The sequence below is a fragment of the Fundulus heteroclitus genome, unplaced genomic scaffold, assembly GCF_011125445.2.
Source record: "Fundulus heteroclitus isolate FHET01 unplaced genomic scaffold, MU-UCD_Fhet_4.1 scaffold_169, whole genome shotgun sequence".
Classification (NCBI taxonomy): Eukaryota; Metazoa; Chordata; class Actinopteri; order Cyprinodontiformes; family Fundulidae; genus Fundulus; species Fundulus heteroclitus.
The window spans coordinates 174,680-190,701 of record NW_023396581.1 but is presented as its reverse complement, the minus strand read 5'-3'; the positions used below and the strand labels follow the sequence as shown (position 1 = coordinate 190,701).

At 40.5% G+C, this 16,022-nt stretch overlaps 1 protein-coding gene across 1 annotated transcript in view; it reads left to right on the top strand.

Moving 5' to 3' along the window:
* The window catches only part of LOC118558865 (breast carcinoma-amplified sequence 3 homolog), a 163,866-nt gene that overhangs the window by 106,099 nt on the left and 41,745 nt on the right, over positions 1-16,022 (top strand). Inside the window, exon 2 of the mRNA XM_036129433.1 lies at positions 11,966-12,142. Coding sequence (XP_035985326.1) covers positions 11,966-12,142 — 177 coding nt within the window. The remainder of the gene's footprint in view (positions 1-11,965; positions 12,143-16,022) is intronic.

Sequence of the window (16,022 nt, the reverse complement as noted above, 5' to 3'; positions counted from 1 at the left end):
GTTAACAAAACAATGTTTATTCATGTCATTGTGAAGCCAAGTTTTTGGTTGGGCATGCCCACCACTGTGTGACTATAGCACAACAATAAAATAATCCTCAAACACTTTTCCTTAACCCTGCCATAATGTGACATGAATTAGAAGAAAAGACATTACTTCCAGTATGTTCGCAGATAAAAGCAACAGGCCTGAATACATGGAGCACCAGACTTCATTATGCACAGACATCTTTAAAAGTTGACTTCTTACTTTTGTAAAGAATTATTATTGTCTTAAAGCATTCATCTTTAATCATTTTCTCAGAATTAACATTACTTAAGCGCAACAGTGACAAATTGTTGGCGGACTTGAGGACACTGCACTCAGGTCTCTGGGATGACATGGCCTTAGTCCATTTTAAAGTTTATGGTTTGAACATAAATATTAAGGTTAGCCCATGGCCGCCAGGAAACCTCTGTTTAGGAGCAGGACTGTGACATCATGTATGCGTGCGTGTGTGTGTGTGTGTGGGGGGGGGGGGGGGGGGGGGGGGACATAGTGCTAAGATAGACACATACATAGCGTGCTCCTCAAGCCTAATAGTGAGCAAAGCACTGCAGCTGCCTAATTTGACATGTCTTGAATTAGCCTAGTGGGTGGCAAATGTGTGTGTGTGTCTGTGGACTCATCTGCAATTAACTGCATACAGGTTAATGCATCTTCATATTTAAATGCCATATGTTTTTGTGTGTTTGCATGAGCATGTGTGTGTTGAGTAGTGAGTAAAGTGCCTTGAGGCAGACCCCAGTATCGATGGGGATTACTAACACTTAGCCAACACCACTGAGACTGGGAAGGGAGTAAATGATTTAGAACTACTGGCCTTAATGTAATGAAAGAAAGGCCCTGCCTGTCAGGAGCACACACACACACACACACACAGACACACACACACATTCCTGCCTATGGGTGCTAATCCTGTGAGCTTACATCTCCATTAACACTAACACTGCACCACAAAGCTAGCTACCACTCTGTGTTTCCCTGAGGACATCAAAGACACTTTGCCACTTTCTGTCTCTTTGACACACACACACACACACACACACACACACACACACACACGCCCATGAGGGATGTCGGTACGGGTTCACAGCACAGTCACAGAAGTGTGTGGCTGTATAAAAGTCTATTAAAATAGTGTTGTGAAGTTCTAGCATGTGGATGATACTGTGTCTGTGTACTCACTGGATCTACACTGGTAAAATAGAGGCTGTTTAGTCCGAGACATGATATCCGAGGTTCTTCCATCCCACAGCTGAACAAAAAACAGGCTGGTAGATTCTTATAACTCAAAGCATTCTAACAGCATCCAATCTTTGTAAACATGTCTGCTTGATCCTGTTTATCAGTTGCTTCTTTCCACTGGGGAAATCACACTTCTCATTGTGCACCTTGCTCTGTAGAACAAAATGTCAAACTTGAATAATGTATAAAAATAATGAAATGAGAACATTTTATTAGCTCCGACAAATCTGAATCCAATCTCCATCATGACAAAGAATGGACCATTGTTCATCCAGAAAGTGTGACTTCTTCTCCCTAACCTGCTAGTTAACACAGCTTTAGGAGCAAAAAAGTTTAAAACTATTTAATTAAATTAATCTCAGCTTTGTTTTTCTTGTTTAGATACACCGCAGTTGTCTGTATGTGTATATGTGGGCCCATTTCTTCTTTCCTCTATCATTTCAGTTTTTAAACTCCTAATTTGCTATGATTTTTTTTTTTTTTTGCTGTGATGCTGACATCTTGCATGAATGTTGTCATTAAGCCCACCAGAAATATTTAAACTTAGAAAAATCTTTCACTGTTGCCAAGCCAAAAACAGCAGAAGCATAACTGTTCTCTGAAGTATGTGTGCTGCGTTGCCACTCTGGATGTTGGGATTTGCTGCACAGCTGTGGATGACACAGGATTTTAGAGTAGCCCCTCATAAACGCCTAACTGAGTGTAGTTCCCATCCTAACTACAGCCTGCTTTATGACCTGTTGGTTGGTGACAGACTAACTGTTTTTGCAGTGCCTTACTTAACACTACCACCTGCTTGTGCTCTCATTCACACATCGGCTCACACACGCCATTACAGGCCCCATAATAAAGAAATTAGTTCAGTCAGCCCCCTTGCACTAATGTGTAATTAAATAAGCACTAAGCAGCCTTCTGCCTCTGAGCTCTACAGGTAACCCAGAAACAATGGAATGAGCACTCAGGGATTACATTTTTTTGTTCATGTTTACATTTTGATCACATTTTTCTTCCAAATTGGCTCAACTAGTAAAGCGAAAACGTAAAATATTTGTAATTTTTCTAAAGCGATTCACAGGTAACATTTGCTCTAGGATCATATAGACTCCAACTGTAAATGTAGTTTAGGTTACAAGGCGTAGATTCATGCCTGCAGACCCAGCTTAAGGCTAATTCATCCACTTCTGTATCACTTCACCAGTCTTTTATTATTTCTGAGGAATTTTGACCCACCCTTCTTTTCAATGTTGCTTTAGTTCATTGCAACTTGTTGATGTAAAAGCCCAGCTCTCTTAAGATCTGGTGACAGCATTTCACTCAGGTTGAGGTTGAGACTTTGACTAGACCACTGCAACACTGTGGTTCTTTTCTTTTTCAGCCATTCTGTTGTACATTTGCTGCTGCTTGTTATTACACCTAGTTTGGTTCAAAGATCCCCTAAGGTCTACTCATATTCCACTGTGGGGAAATAGGGTTATGTATCTTTCATTAATTTCATTTAATTGTGGGTCTTTGCTCATAGTTTTAGAATGATTTAGGTTATAAAGTCAATCTGGCCAAAAAGGAAAATTAGTATCACAATCAGTTAAATTATGGGGTAATAAAAAATATTACTGGATTCAGTTAAATGTAAGATTCAAGCTTATCGATGATTTTTTTTCTCCATGATTTATCTTAATTGATGCACCTTAATTTTCCAGCCATATGGGACATTGTGATAGAGCGGGCACCCCATATGCAAAGGCTGTAGTCCTCAACTTAACCCTCTGCAATTCAATTCCCAACTTTCAGCCGTCTGCTGCAGGCATTCGTCTCTTTCCTTCCCTGTTTCCTTTCTGACAACTGTCAATAAGGGCCGCTAGAGCCACAAAGAGTCTTAAATAAAAAAAGAATTAACAAAAATAAACTTATACACAGGTGTTAGGCACATGGGTAGGAAAGGGCTTGTTTACATGCACCGACTGGAAGCAGAAGAGAGTAACACTTGTGTAAGGAATTGTTTCAAATTGGCAAAGGGGTGAATTGATCCGTAACTAAAAATCTTTAGTCCACGCACAAAATCTGGGTTAATCAGCTTTACACATTCACCTTTACAGTCTTGTTAAAAAATAAAATGTACATGTTTGAATTTTGGGTTTTCGTTATCAGGACATAATTAAAATCTCTGTGGTTCTATAATTAACATCCTTGCTTCTGCATACAGGTTGCTCATTGCGGCTATCATTTTCAATGTCAACATGAATGTTAAGATCTCCCTCTAAAATGACCTTATCAGTATTTAACACTAAACCGGACAATAGGTCCAAGAACTGATGTAAAAACTGAGAGGAAAAGCCTGTTGATCCAAAACAACAAACAGAAGGGGGTCAAGTGTTTTGCACCTGAGGGAAACTAAGGTTGAAATATTCAAAAGAATTGTAGCTACCAGTTGGCCTGGGACTAATAAATGAATCAGACTGACCGATAGTTTCCACTACCGGCCCGTATTTTTTGGGATTGGGAAAATATTAATAATTAGAAGGAGTTGACTCATTTCTAATAACATAATCCTCTTGCCGCAGCCAGGTTTTTGTGAGACAAAATCAATCAATCAGATTATCACAAATTAAGTTATTTACTATCAATGTCTGAAGAAAGAGATGTTATGTTCAATAAACCACATTTAATTGTTTTGATTTTCTGTTCAGTTGGAGTAGTATCACTTTATTTGATCATTTTGGATTAGTTTTTAACCTATTTTGGCCATAGGTAAGACACTATCTCAGTGCTGTGATGGGTGGGTAACAGTACAGAAGCTGCAGTGTTAATCTACGACTCTGCTTAATGGTCCGGACCCTAGGTTGTCAGAGGTTTGGAGAATGAGTACAATGGAGCTGCCAGGGGGGAAAGTCTAAGGGGGGAAAGTCTGTTAGAAACACGGATGGGGCTGGGATCTAGGTCTATGGTTTCTACATACCATCACCCGGCTGCCCCCAGGTCCCAGCTACACAGACTCTACTGAAGGATCGGTACCTTAAACTACCCTTGTTGGCCATGCTCTAGCTAAGGGACCTTGGCTAACTGCTGGTTATTCAACAGCGCAGAATCAGGACGTCCCCACCTCCAAATATTATATATAGCTCCAAATATTTATTTATTTATTTATTTATTTTCCATACCGCTTAATCCCTCACGGGGGATTGCTGGTGCCTATCTCCAGCGTTCACTGGGCGAGAGGCGGGGTACACCCTGGACAGGTCGCCAGTCTGTCGCAGGGCAACACAGAGAGACAAACAGGACAACCATTCACACCTAGGGACAATTTGGAGAAGCCAATTAACCTAACAGTCATGTTTGTGGACTGTGGGAGGAAGCCAGAGTACCAGGAGAGAACCCACGCATGCACAGGGAGAACATGCAAACTCCATGCAGCAAGACCCAGGGGTGTACTCGAACCCAGGACCTTCTTGCTGCAAGGCAACAGCGCTACCCACTGCGCCACTGTGTATATATATATATATATATATATATATATATATATATATATATATATATATATATATATATATATATATATATATATATATATATATATATATATATTCACATATAAGCAACTATACTCTAAATAGAAACAACATCATTGATGACAATAATACTATGGAAGTAATAATAATATTCACACCAATAATCATAAAAATAATAATAACGTTTTTGTCTAATATCTAGGTATAATGATTTATACTCAGATTCAAACTGTTTCATACTACAAATACTACATTTATTATATGTACTGTTGTAACTAAAGGAGGCAGACAAATAACTAAACATCTGACAGAGAGAAAAGCAGAGAAGGGGAGACTCAGAGACAGAGAGACAACAGCCGAGAGGTAAAAGGAAGCCACTGTAGCACTGAAGCTAAAGCTAAGCTAGGGACCCCTTACCATGCCAAGGTTCCCAAATAAAAAGTGCAGCAACAGAAATATGTTTGAACGTACTTATGTGTTAGAGGAACAGAGCGATGTCACAGTAAAGAGAATTCAGATAAAATAGAGCGGGTCTAAAACACAACACAAACCAAATACACAGCAAAAACAGGAAGTGATGCAACAAGCCTTACACAATCACAGTCAGCCAAAATCCACAAGACTTCTGGAACAAAGTCTTTTTCAAAGATGAGACCAAAGTAGACATGTTTGACAATGAGCAAAGACAGGATTTCAGCGCAGACACCTCAGGCTAGTTGCCAGCATGGTAATAGGGAAGTGATGAACTGAACTTAACCTTAACATAGCCTTTAACTCTACTGTACTCTGTATTACTATTCTACAGGCGTTTATCTTTAGTCGCATTGATTACTGCAACAGTGTCTTCACAGGTCTACCCAAAAAAAATCAATCAGACAGTCAGATATCAGCTGATCTAAAATGCTGCTGCTCACATTCTCACTAAAACCGGAGAAAGTAGAGCACATCACCCCAGTTCTAAAGTCCTTACACTGGCTCCCTGCATCTCAGAGAATAGACTTTAAAATACTTCTGTTTGTCTATAAATCACGGAAAGGCTTAGCACCTAAATACATTAAAGACCGGTTGTTGCTGCATCAACCCTCCAGACCACTCAGGTATTCTGATTCAAGTCTACTCTGCATACCCAGAACCAGAACCAAACATGGAGGAGCAGAATTTAGTACCTATAAATGTTTGTTACTGGTCTCATAAACGGTGACTGTTTTGATGCGTTTATGATGTTCTTATGATGCAAAGCAATTTGAACTGCCTTGCTGCTGAAATGTAGCCTCGTGAGACCATCCTGATCTCGCGAGCTTTCAAGATTTCACTCGCAGATCAGTCTGGCTACTCTCCGTTAAAGAAAATTTGGAGCCGTTCACCAAACGAACATCCAATCGGCGTTGGCTTTGAGGCGGGTTGAGGTGTGACGCAACTGGAAGCGCGGCAGTTCAGTCTGAAGAACATGGCGGCTTCAGCCGATAAAACTAGCGTTAGCGTGGCTATCGAGCAAGTTTTATCGGAATTACAGAGTATTTCTTTGCTGAGCTAACGAGCCTTTACCTGCAGCAGCAAGAGTAGCTTGGCTTGTGGTTGTGTTTTCGTCGTCGCTCTGTTACGAGCGACGACGAATCTGATTGGTTCATTTGGCCCGTCTATTACCAACATAGGCCAATCAGCTAACCAGTATTTTCGCCCCTTCCCAAAGTTACTTCAACGGAAGGTTTCCAGATGGATATGCGGAGCAAATCTATCTGGCGGAGTCAGGTAAGCTGAAATGTCCTATACAAATAAACTTGATTTCACTTAACTACATAAATATATTGAAGCAATATTATGACGAAGAATGGATTAAACTGTCTCCACTACGATGTGGGAGACTGAGAAAGTCATTAAGTAATTAATTACTTAGAGGTGTCCTTGCTAAAGGATACCTCTAATAGCCTTACAAGCTATTAGTTCATGAGGTGTACTTAGTTCTTATTTCACATATTCTGTGGTTTCATACACTTCTGTTTGGATTTCTGTGATTCTAGAGCCCGTTACAGACCATATCATATTTATTAACACAAAAACTGAAGGTGAGTGAAATACTCTTTATGCTGATACCTATTAGTTTAGCAGTGTAGTAATATCCAGATAATGTCATGGATACATTTTTACAATTTTAAATAGTCCTCAGTGGAGGACTAAACAGGTGCTGGGTTTGTTTTTAACTTGAACTGCATTCATAACTACTGTACAAAAGCACCGTGTCAGTGGTAGTTTGAGTCTAAAGCTATCAGTGTTGGCTTCAAATATCCACATGAGCCAAAGCCTGGTTTTAAAAACTTCAAGCTCTTCCTAACCTTCTGCCAAGCTGTTATCATCCAGAAAAGCTACTGCAGCCAAAACCTTTGATCTGCCTGGCTCACTGGCTATCAGCAGGCAGAACACTGACTACGGACTACCGTGTGTGTGTGTGTGTGTGTGTGTGTGTGTGTGTGTGTGTGTGTGTGTGTGTGTGTGTGTGTGTGTGTGTGTGTGTGTGTGTGTGTGTGTGTGCGCGCCCTGAGGCCTGGCCAATCTCCACTCCGCTGCAGGCCAGTGACAGGTGCTAATGCTGGGGCGAGAGGTTGCACGGGCCTCTGTGCTCCCCACAGTGATAACACTGACCGACCTCCAAAAGCACACAATCACACACACTCACTCTCACACACAGTGGCTTGGCTTACTGATAACTGCACTTCAGAGGCGGGCTGTTTGTGTGTGTTGGATTGATTTTTCTAAGGATTCCTCTTCAGTGCCAGCAAGCCTTCCTTCAAAGCCTTCCCTGAGAGCCTGTTAGATCTGTGTCTCGGTCTGTTTGCGTGTGTGTGTGTGTGTGTGTGTGTGTGTGTGTGTGTGTGTGTGTGTGTGTGTGTGTGTGTGTGTCTGTCTGTCTGTCTGTCAAACAGCAACCCTGTGTTTTGCCTTGGAATTGATGTCTTTAGGTGTTGTATGCTGGCTAATTTAATGATGGAAAGTGGTGCTGAGGTCAAACGTAGAGCTGAAAAAGTTCATCTTGACAATACAATGTCAGTTTTCAGAATTTCCAGCGGTGGCAGACGCAAACACACTTTGACACAGCTAATGCTAACAGATTCTGGTCTTTCCAGGAAAAGAGGATCTGTTCGTCCTTGTCTCCACTCTTTCTTTTGATCTCACCCTCCCTGCCATTTCACTGTGGTTTTACTGATACTCAAAAGTCTACTTGTCTCACCGTTCCTATAAGTGTGTATTGACTCCAGACAGATGGAAAACTGTTTGGAAGAAGCACAAAAACACTTTACATCTATCTGGATTTGCTCAGCTAACCTCATAATCTGAGAAAGTTCTTTGATCAGTTTTAAGAGATACAGTTTAGATTTATCAGAGGTATTGGGGTATGATGCTTTCTTAAAGCGGTATGTATAATTTTTAGGTTTTTTTCCTCAGATCCATTAAATTTAATATAATTTGTGAGAGTGAGTGTGTGTTTAATCTGAATCCTGTTACATCACTCTTCTAATTTCAAATCAAATACAAAGTTCCTTAAAAGATAATAAGGGATCAGCAGATTATAGTTCGGCATGATGTCAAACTGAGATCTTTATGAGAGCAATTCCCTAACATTTTAGGAAGCACACTTTTTAGATGCCAGACTAACTTCTAATTTGGAGTACCGGGTGTGCATTAAGCATATAAATTTGATTGTTTAGTGAAATTCTTGAGGCAATAGTATTGTCTTGTTTATGATATCAGTTGATAAATATCCCGTTAATTTCTACATATATGTTCCTATCTAAATACACTGGCCAATAACCCAATAGCTTGACTATTGCTTGTCACTTGTGTAGACTTTTTATTTTAAAACAACATGGCTGGATCCTGCTATGATGAATGTTATAGAAACGAATAGCAATAGCATGCTAGCTAATATGTTTCTCAGATTGCTGAGTGTTTAACCGAGTTAAGAACACAACAGCTTTGGAATGCGTTATGCACTCGGTGCACTCAGTGGAAGACATGGCTGTGAGACCTAACCGAAAAGCCAGCGGTGTCCCTGCAGTAAGCCCTGGTCCTCCTCTGCTCTCCTCTGAAATACATCAGACTATTCTTCTCTTTTTCTTCCCACTTAGAACGCACCTTTTTTTATTTCATTCTAATTTGGAAAACATCAAGGCTGGAAGTCTGTTTTGGGTTTTGTCTAATATTCCAACCATGCGTATGAAATATAGTTTAAGCTGCAGAAATGAGTTAATAAACAATGTGGTATTGTATAAAATGGAAGAAATAGAACTTCATATAATAGCAGTTAACCAGCTCTTAGAGTGAAGTTAGTGTTAGGTGATGTTCATTTCTCAGATTTATGTTTCAGCCTCTGGAAAAAACAGAGTGCAGCATTAAGTTTAGTGGAACTTTGCACCAGTAAACAATTAGACTATTTTAGCAACTTAATATCTTTATGCTTGTCACATTTTGCGTGTTTCAAAAAGACAATATATACACAATAGCACCGCTGATGATTGGAAGCACACTTTAACACTAGCTGGGATTTCCTTTTTCTTGCTTTGTAAAGGGCCACAGCAGTAACTGTAAGCACCTTTATCACTTCATACCGCTCCGAGGCACAGTTACCAAGTAAAATGGACACAGGAACAGAATAAACCAGTTGTTTTAGTGTCTGCATGCCTGGCTTGTCACACACAAACACACACAGAGAAGTAGGTTGCAGACTCTCTGGCTCCAACATGCGAGATCCTTCTGATAGCTGAAAACATGGAAGACGCAGAGGAGAAAAGATTAAGATGCAGCGGAGGCTTGTGTGGATTTGCTTTTGACAGGCATGAAGATTAGGTTGCACTTACGCGAGGTCTGGTGTGTGAGCGGCTCCAAAGCAGCTGATCTGCTCGACTACAGTGAACTAGTGTGCTGTAAATTCATTTACAACCAGATAGAGGTGGAAAAGGTTGGCGGATGTCTTCTATTCCTAAGCGTCCTTTAAGTTCAAAAGATTAATAAAAGAGACATTGTTAATATTTGGCTATAAACTAATTATTGTATTTCTGGCATTTCTTGAGAATAGATGTCCACGAGGCTGCTTTATCATGCCCGCATTGATCTCTTCCTCAGTAATGTACCAGTGGCTCATTCTTTCGCTGTCACAGCTGACTCAGCAGAGGAATCTAGCCCTAAAATCTCAGCCAGCAGTCACAGAGGTTGTGGGTGTCATTTCGTTTCTGCTCATTCTTTTCATTTGAACTTTTGTTTTTACCTGATATGGTTTAAGTGTAACACAGCCATACATTAGATGTTAAGATCGCAGTGAGCCTTTATTTGCGGAATAAAGTAGCTTGTATTTTTCCTGTCATTTTTTTTTTTATAATATGTAAATAATTTGTCACCTAACATAAAAAAAATTAGGATTATCAGTATACTGTCAAATACAAATTACTGTGTAAAATTCTAAGATGTGATCCGATGAGGCTTATTTGTAAGATTAAAAGTATGTTTTAAAAATAAGGAATGTGTGTGTGTGTGTGTGTGTGTGTGTGTGTGTGTGTGTGTGTGTGTGTGTGTGTGTGTGTGTGTGTGTGTGTGTGTGTGTGTGTGTGTGTGTGTGTGTGTATGAGAGAGAGAGAGGGGGGGTAATATGCTTCACTCTGTGAATTGGGTTACTGAAAAGTCTGAACTGTTAAAGGATGTTCTGATTAATTGAACAGGTCTATTTGTTGTTTATTCACTCTCACTGGCATGTGTCTAGTTTATCTTGACAATTTTAAACAATGACCCAGTATTAATATTAACATACTGATACAGAGCTATTTAATGCCCCCCTTGGTGGAGAAGACGTGTATCAAGCCTTAAAATAAATGAATCTCTTATTGCAGGAGAGCAATCTCACACTAAAACTTTTAGAAAACTCAACCTTTTAGTTTGTGCACATATTAAGTAAGGAAAAAAAATCTACCTTAACAAATAATGTTTTTTGACAGAATTGTCTGTGGCACAATTATTGGGACCCTTGCTATTGATATTTTGTACAACCAAATTGCTTCAGCAGGCCAATACCTCTCTCACACCCCAAGGTTGTAGCATACAGAGAGAAGGATCTTTGATCAAAATGATGCAGGTTTGGGGACTGAAATGGACATGGATGAAGGTTGTTGTTTTTCCTCTAATGATCCACCATTGTGTTGATTTGTCCATATATTCAGGATCATCATCCTAATGAAAGACCCAGTGAAGACATATATTTTCAGTTTTCTTGGCAAGGCCACCAAATGAGTATAATATATATAATGTACTTGTAAGAGTCCATGAGTACCATGAGTTTTCTAGGAAAGAGAAACACACATTTACACATATTCATTATTTGTTCCATGGCTAAACCACCTAGAGTGTTCCTGAAATGCTTAATCTCAGCCGCATTTTACAAAGGAATACAATTTCACGTAAACTCACAGCAGCATTTAATAAACTCTAGATTTATGTTAACAATTGGTCTCTGTGGTAGAGCACAGCACCAAAATATGCAAACAGCCATTGGGAAAGAGCAGCATGAATTTGAGCACTTCTATAATATTCAGAGGTTGGATTTCAGCACCAGCACTTCATGGCAGCTTTTAAGCAAAGCAGTGGTAGAGTGGGGATTTGGGCTCATCTTGCAGCCAGAGCTCCTCTGTATAGCAAGGGGCCCGCTGGTGACGCAGTGGGCCTTAGTCTTCGACTCGGTCGACCCGGGTTCGAATCCGACCCGTGGTCCTTTGCCGCATGCCTCTCCCCCTCTTCCACCCCCCTTCCTGTCAGCCTACTGTGTTAAAAAGCGAGCCACTAGAGCCGCGGAAAATCTCAAAAAGAAAAAAACAATTGGAGGGCAGTTACAGTGTTTTCTTTGCGTGCCTCCCAGAACATTTGTGGCATGTAGGTAGCATATGGTACATATTGTACTAAAGGTCACGGATTACTAATCAAAGCTTCATGAAACTCAGATAAACTTTAAGTGTGAGTTAAAATAATGCTTTAGTTAAATCAATAAATACTAAATAGATTGTTTTTTTATTGTTATTTTCATTGTGAAATTATGCTAAAACAGTAAAATACATAATGTATGGCTTGACTGTTCCTGTTCTGCACTGCAACCTTATGGTCATCAAGCTAACATTGAGAAAAACCCATTTATGTATTTGCAGGCCAATTTGATGGACGTGGTGTTACCCTCCTAGAAGTGTGTGGGAGTTGGCCGGAGAGCTTTGGCGTGCCGAGGCACCATATCGGATCGGCAGATGTTGGTGACGAAGGCCTGCGGGAGAGACTAGCCGATGCCATGTCTGAGTCTCCTTCAAGGGACATAGTGGGCTCTGCTACAGGTTGGTTCCTTCACCAAAAAGTGATTCTAAGAACACATCACATACAGTGCACTTCTGATGCTGGGGTTACAGCTGTTGCAGCTGTTGCAAGCAGGCTGCAGCACCCAGCTCTCAGGGTAAAAGAGAGGAGGTGTAATCTGCTTTTATACAAAGGAAGGTTGGTGTGCACATGCCACAGTGTTAAAGAAGACATGTAGCCTTCCCCGATAGTCAATTTTAACAACCGCAAACCCTTTTATTCGTCCAGGGAGTTCTCCTTTGGCCTGACCGATGTTTACATCCGACCTCAAGTCTGCAAATCAGAACCTGAACATAAAGCTCACTGAGCTGATATCAGATGTAGAGAAAAAAAAACACCCTGACTCTCTCATCATTGTTCTGATGGAATCGCACAAAATAAATCTCTGAAATTAACTTCCAAAATACTAGCTGCATATTAAGTTTCCCACCAGGGATAAAAATGCACTGGATCACTTGCACACAGTCTTAAAAGCAGTATACTGTGCTGTTCCCCGTATAGCCTTAGGACTTTATGATCATTTTCTGCTTCACCTACAGTCATTCCAACCTACAGGCTGAAATTAAAAACTTCTAAGCCTGTGATTTGGACTGTTAGGAATGGATGGAGCAGTCAAAGCAGACGTTGCAGGCCTGTTTTGACTGCACAGATGCAGTGTTTTTGAAGCGTCAGTCAAAGACCTGAATGAATTGGCTGAAAATGTGACATCATACATCCATTATTGTGCACATACAACAATAAACCATGGATCACTTCATATCTGAGGAAGCAGTGTAGGAACTAGGAAGAGGCTTACAGACTATTTACAACAAATCAAAATAAAATCAATCTGCTTTGTCCATTTGTAGATTGTAGGGGAGATCTTGTGACTTACCCATGAAGACCGTTCATGGGACTGGCTCACAGCGCTGTGTTAGAGAAGCGCTAAAGAAGTTATTTGTGTTGCAGTCCTTTGGGTATTTGATAGAGAACTCTTGTCATGCTAATCTAAAGGTCCATTTACATGTTTTTTTCTGATTGACTGTGGACTCCATTTAATCAAGTCTAGTTCTAGATTACTCACATAAACCTGAAATGGATATTTCTGCATTGAACAGAGGTTATTTAAACCCCAGTCAAACTGTGGTTTCAGGTAAACAGGAAGCCCACCAATAAGAACATATTATATCAGTTAGTTAAAACTAGGGTGGGATATAATACACAGATTAGAGATTCATCAAAACTAATTTTATGATATGGAATTCTCCCCAAAATATTGTTCATGTTGTCAATATTGCATATTGTCTTGCCTTGTCAGGTGGATGTCGCATTATACCCCTATGATCATTAAGCAAGACGAGGCCATTTATATGGTACTATTCATACACAAGGTAACCCAAAGTGATTTACAAGACATCAAATCAAAGTCAGAAAGACAATTGCCAGGTCAATACAAATTACCAAACAGCTTGTGTTTAAAAAAAAACACATGGCTATATTGTTCAGATAATTTGTAATGACCTCTTAATGACCTTCACTTTACCAGATCTTTGATCCTCTCCATTTACATTGGGAGTCAAAACTTTTTTGAAATAAACAGGAAAGGCCTTTTACTTTCACTGCACTGGAATCATATTGGGTGCCTTTTTGTTTAATAGTTAATTTGAAAAGTAAGAACATGAATCTGTGGACAGAGGATCCTTGGTGTGTTCACTGGCTGTTGTTGCTTTCAGACTGAGTTAAGAAATGATAAGCCATCAGTCTAACATTGGGATGTCACTAAGTTTTGATTTCAGCAGACTAACCAAAGAGAACATTCATATCTGCCTTCTGAGAATCACATAAACATGCAAATACCGTATAAGAAAATGCCATCACTTCATATGAAATTGTACCTGGAGGTGGTCATCATGATTTTACCTGCCGAGGATTTCCCAGCAGTCTGTGTCCAGATAATTTCAAACAAAAAGAGATCCATGTCTCTCCATGTTGTGCTGGTCTTCATCAGATACTTCATTATCAATGTTCCCAAAGTACCTAATTGTGTGGTGACCTCACTGTGGCATTACCCAGCAGGCGGTGCAGTCAGGTCAGGATCAAGTGATTGATTAGCTTAAACATAGGGACACGTCCTGCATGTGTTTGTGGGTTAGAGCTCTTGGCATATCTGCACACGCATTGCTTAAATGTGAAGCTTCCTGTCTTTGTGTGTGTGTGTGTGTGTGTGTGTGTGTGTGTGTGTGTGTGTGTGTGTGTGTGTGTGTGTGTGTGTGTGTGTGTGTGTCTGTGTGTGTGTGTGTGCGTGTGCGTGTGCGTGTGCGCGCAGCAGACATGCCGTTGGCCCTGACAGTCCAAATGGTTAACTCGTTTAGGAAGCGGCAGTGAACCTCCACCGTCCCCCTTCCTAAGTGAACAAGAGCTCCTTTGATTTAAGTGTATGTATGTGCACAATATTGGGAGGGGGACACTTCCACAGAGGCAGCTACAGGAATGGGAAGGGTATTTTGTAGGGGAGTGGGGGGTCACAAGGCTCTAATGGATTTAGCATCGACTATCAGCCCCCCTCCACGAGCCATATTCAGCTGCCGCTTTCTCCCCCCACACCCCATCTTTCTCTCCATGTTGGACTTAACCTTATTTGCAGTCTCGCTTTCTCTTCTCTGTCTCTCTCTTTCTTCCCATCTCTCTTTTACAGCCCCCTCTCATCCCTCTTTTTCTGTTTCTTCATTAGATTACATGTTGAAGGCTTCTGCCTGCCACTAGTCAGTTGCTCCTTGTTCGCCGCCATTGCATCCCAACCCTTTGTGCCCCCTCCACCCTCTTTAATGCAACACAAAATTCATTACTGATCACATTACATCAAAACTTACACACAAACAAAGACACACACACGCGCACACACACTGACACTGTCTTTTTCCTGCCCCTTGAGCCATGATGAAGACATCATCCTCAGGGAATGTGATGGACTTGTTGGTTTGTCCATCCATTCATACAGGCACAGAGGCTTCAATCTTTGTTGGCTAATCTTATTATGCAGCACTTCTGCCCTGGAACATATAGGAAATGTCCCTGTTTCTGCTGTAAGCAGCAGAGAGCCATGTGGGGCCAGGCGTTGTGGTTTCATTAAAATGGGACATAAATTCAGTTGTTGTTATCCATCCTGGTTACAGAATGATGGATTGACTCTGTGCCAATGCTTGGTAACATGTTAACTGAAGAAATGATCTAGATCTGCAGGCATAACTCATGGATTGGTTGTTTTATTTTGCAAAAGCCATATGCACATATAAAGAACACTACTTCTGTTTGTGTGTAACCCATTTACTGTTAAAAAAAATAAAGAATTCTGCAAAACACTGTGCAATAAAAATGTATCAAGTTAATGATGAAGATTTTACTAGCAGCCATTTCTCTTTGCTATTTAGGCAGCCAGCTGTGTCTTCATGAAAGAAGTATTTGCTTGATAAGGGTAATTGTGTTGGGGCTCTTAATCTAGACCTAAAGAAGGCATTTGATACTATCAATCGTCATGTTCTTATATCTAAATTGACACAGTTTACCTTTTCTGGTTATCGAATTCTTTTGAATTACGTGTAATAAACAGTGTTGACAGGATCCAATCCATCTACCTTAAAGGTATAGTGGAAGATTTTCTTTTAGAATCCCTGTCATTGTCAGGCATGCATAAAGCACATGGGCACCAAACTGAGGACCAGGTTGAGTTGCTGCAATGACACTTAAGCAAATTGGATCAGCCTGCCGCATCCGTTTTTCACTTTCACATTCTCTGTGACTTGTGCTAAGCCCCTCTGTGGTTGATTATTTTCATCAAATGATGTAGCAACCTATTGTTTCCAACTCTTTACCCGTTCCATATCA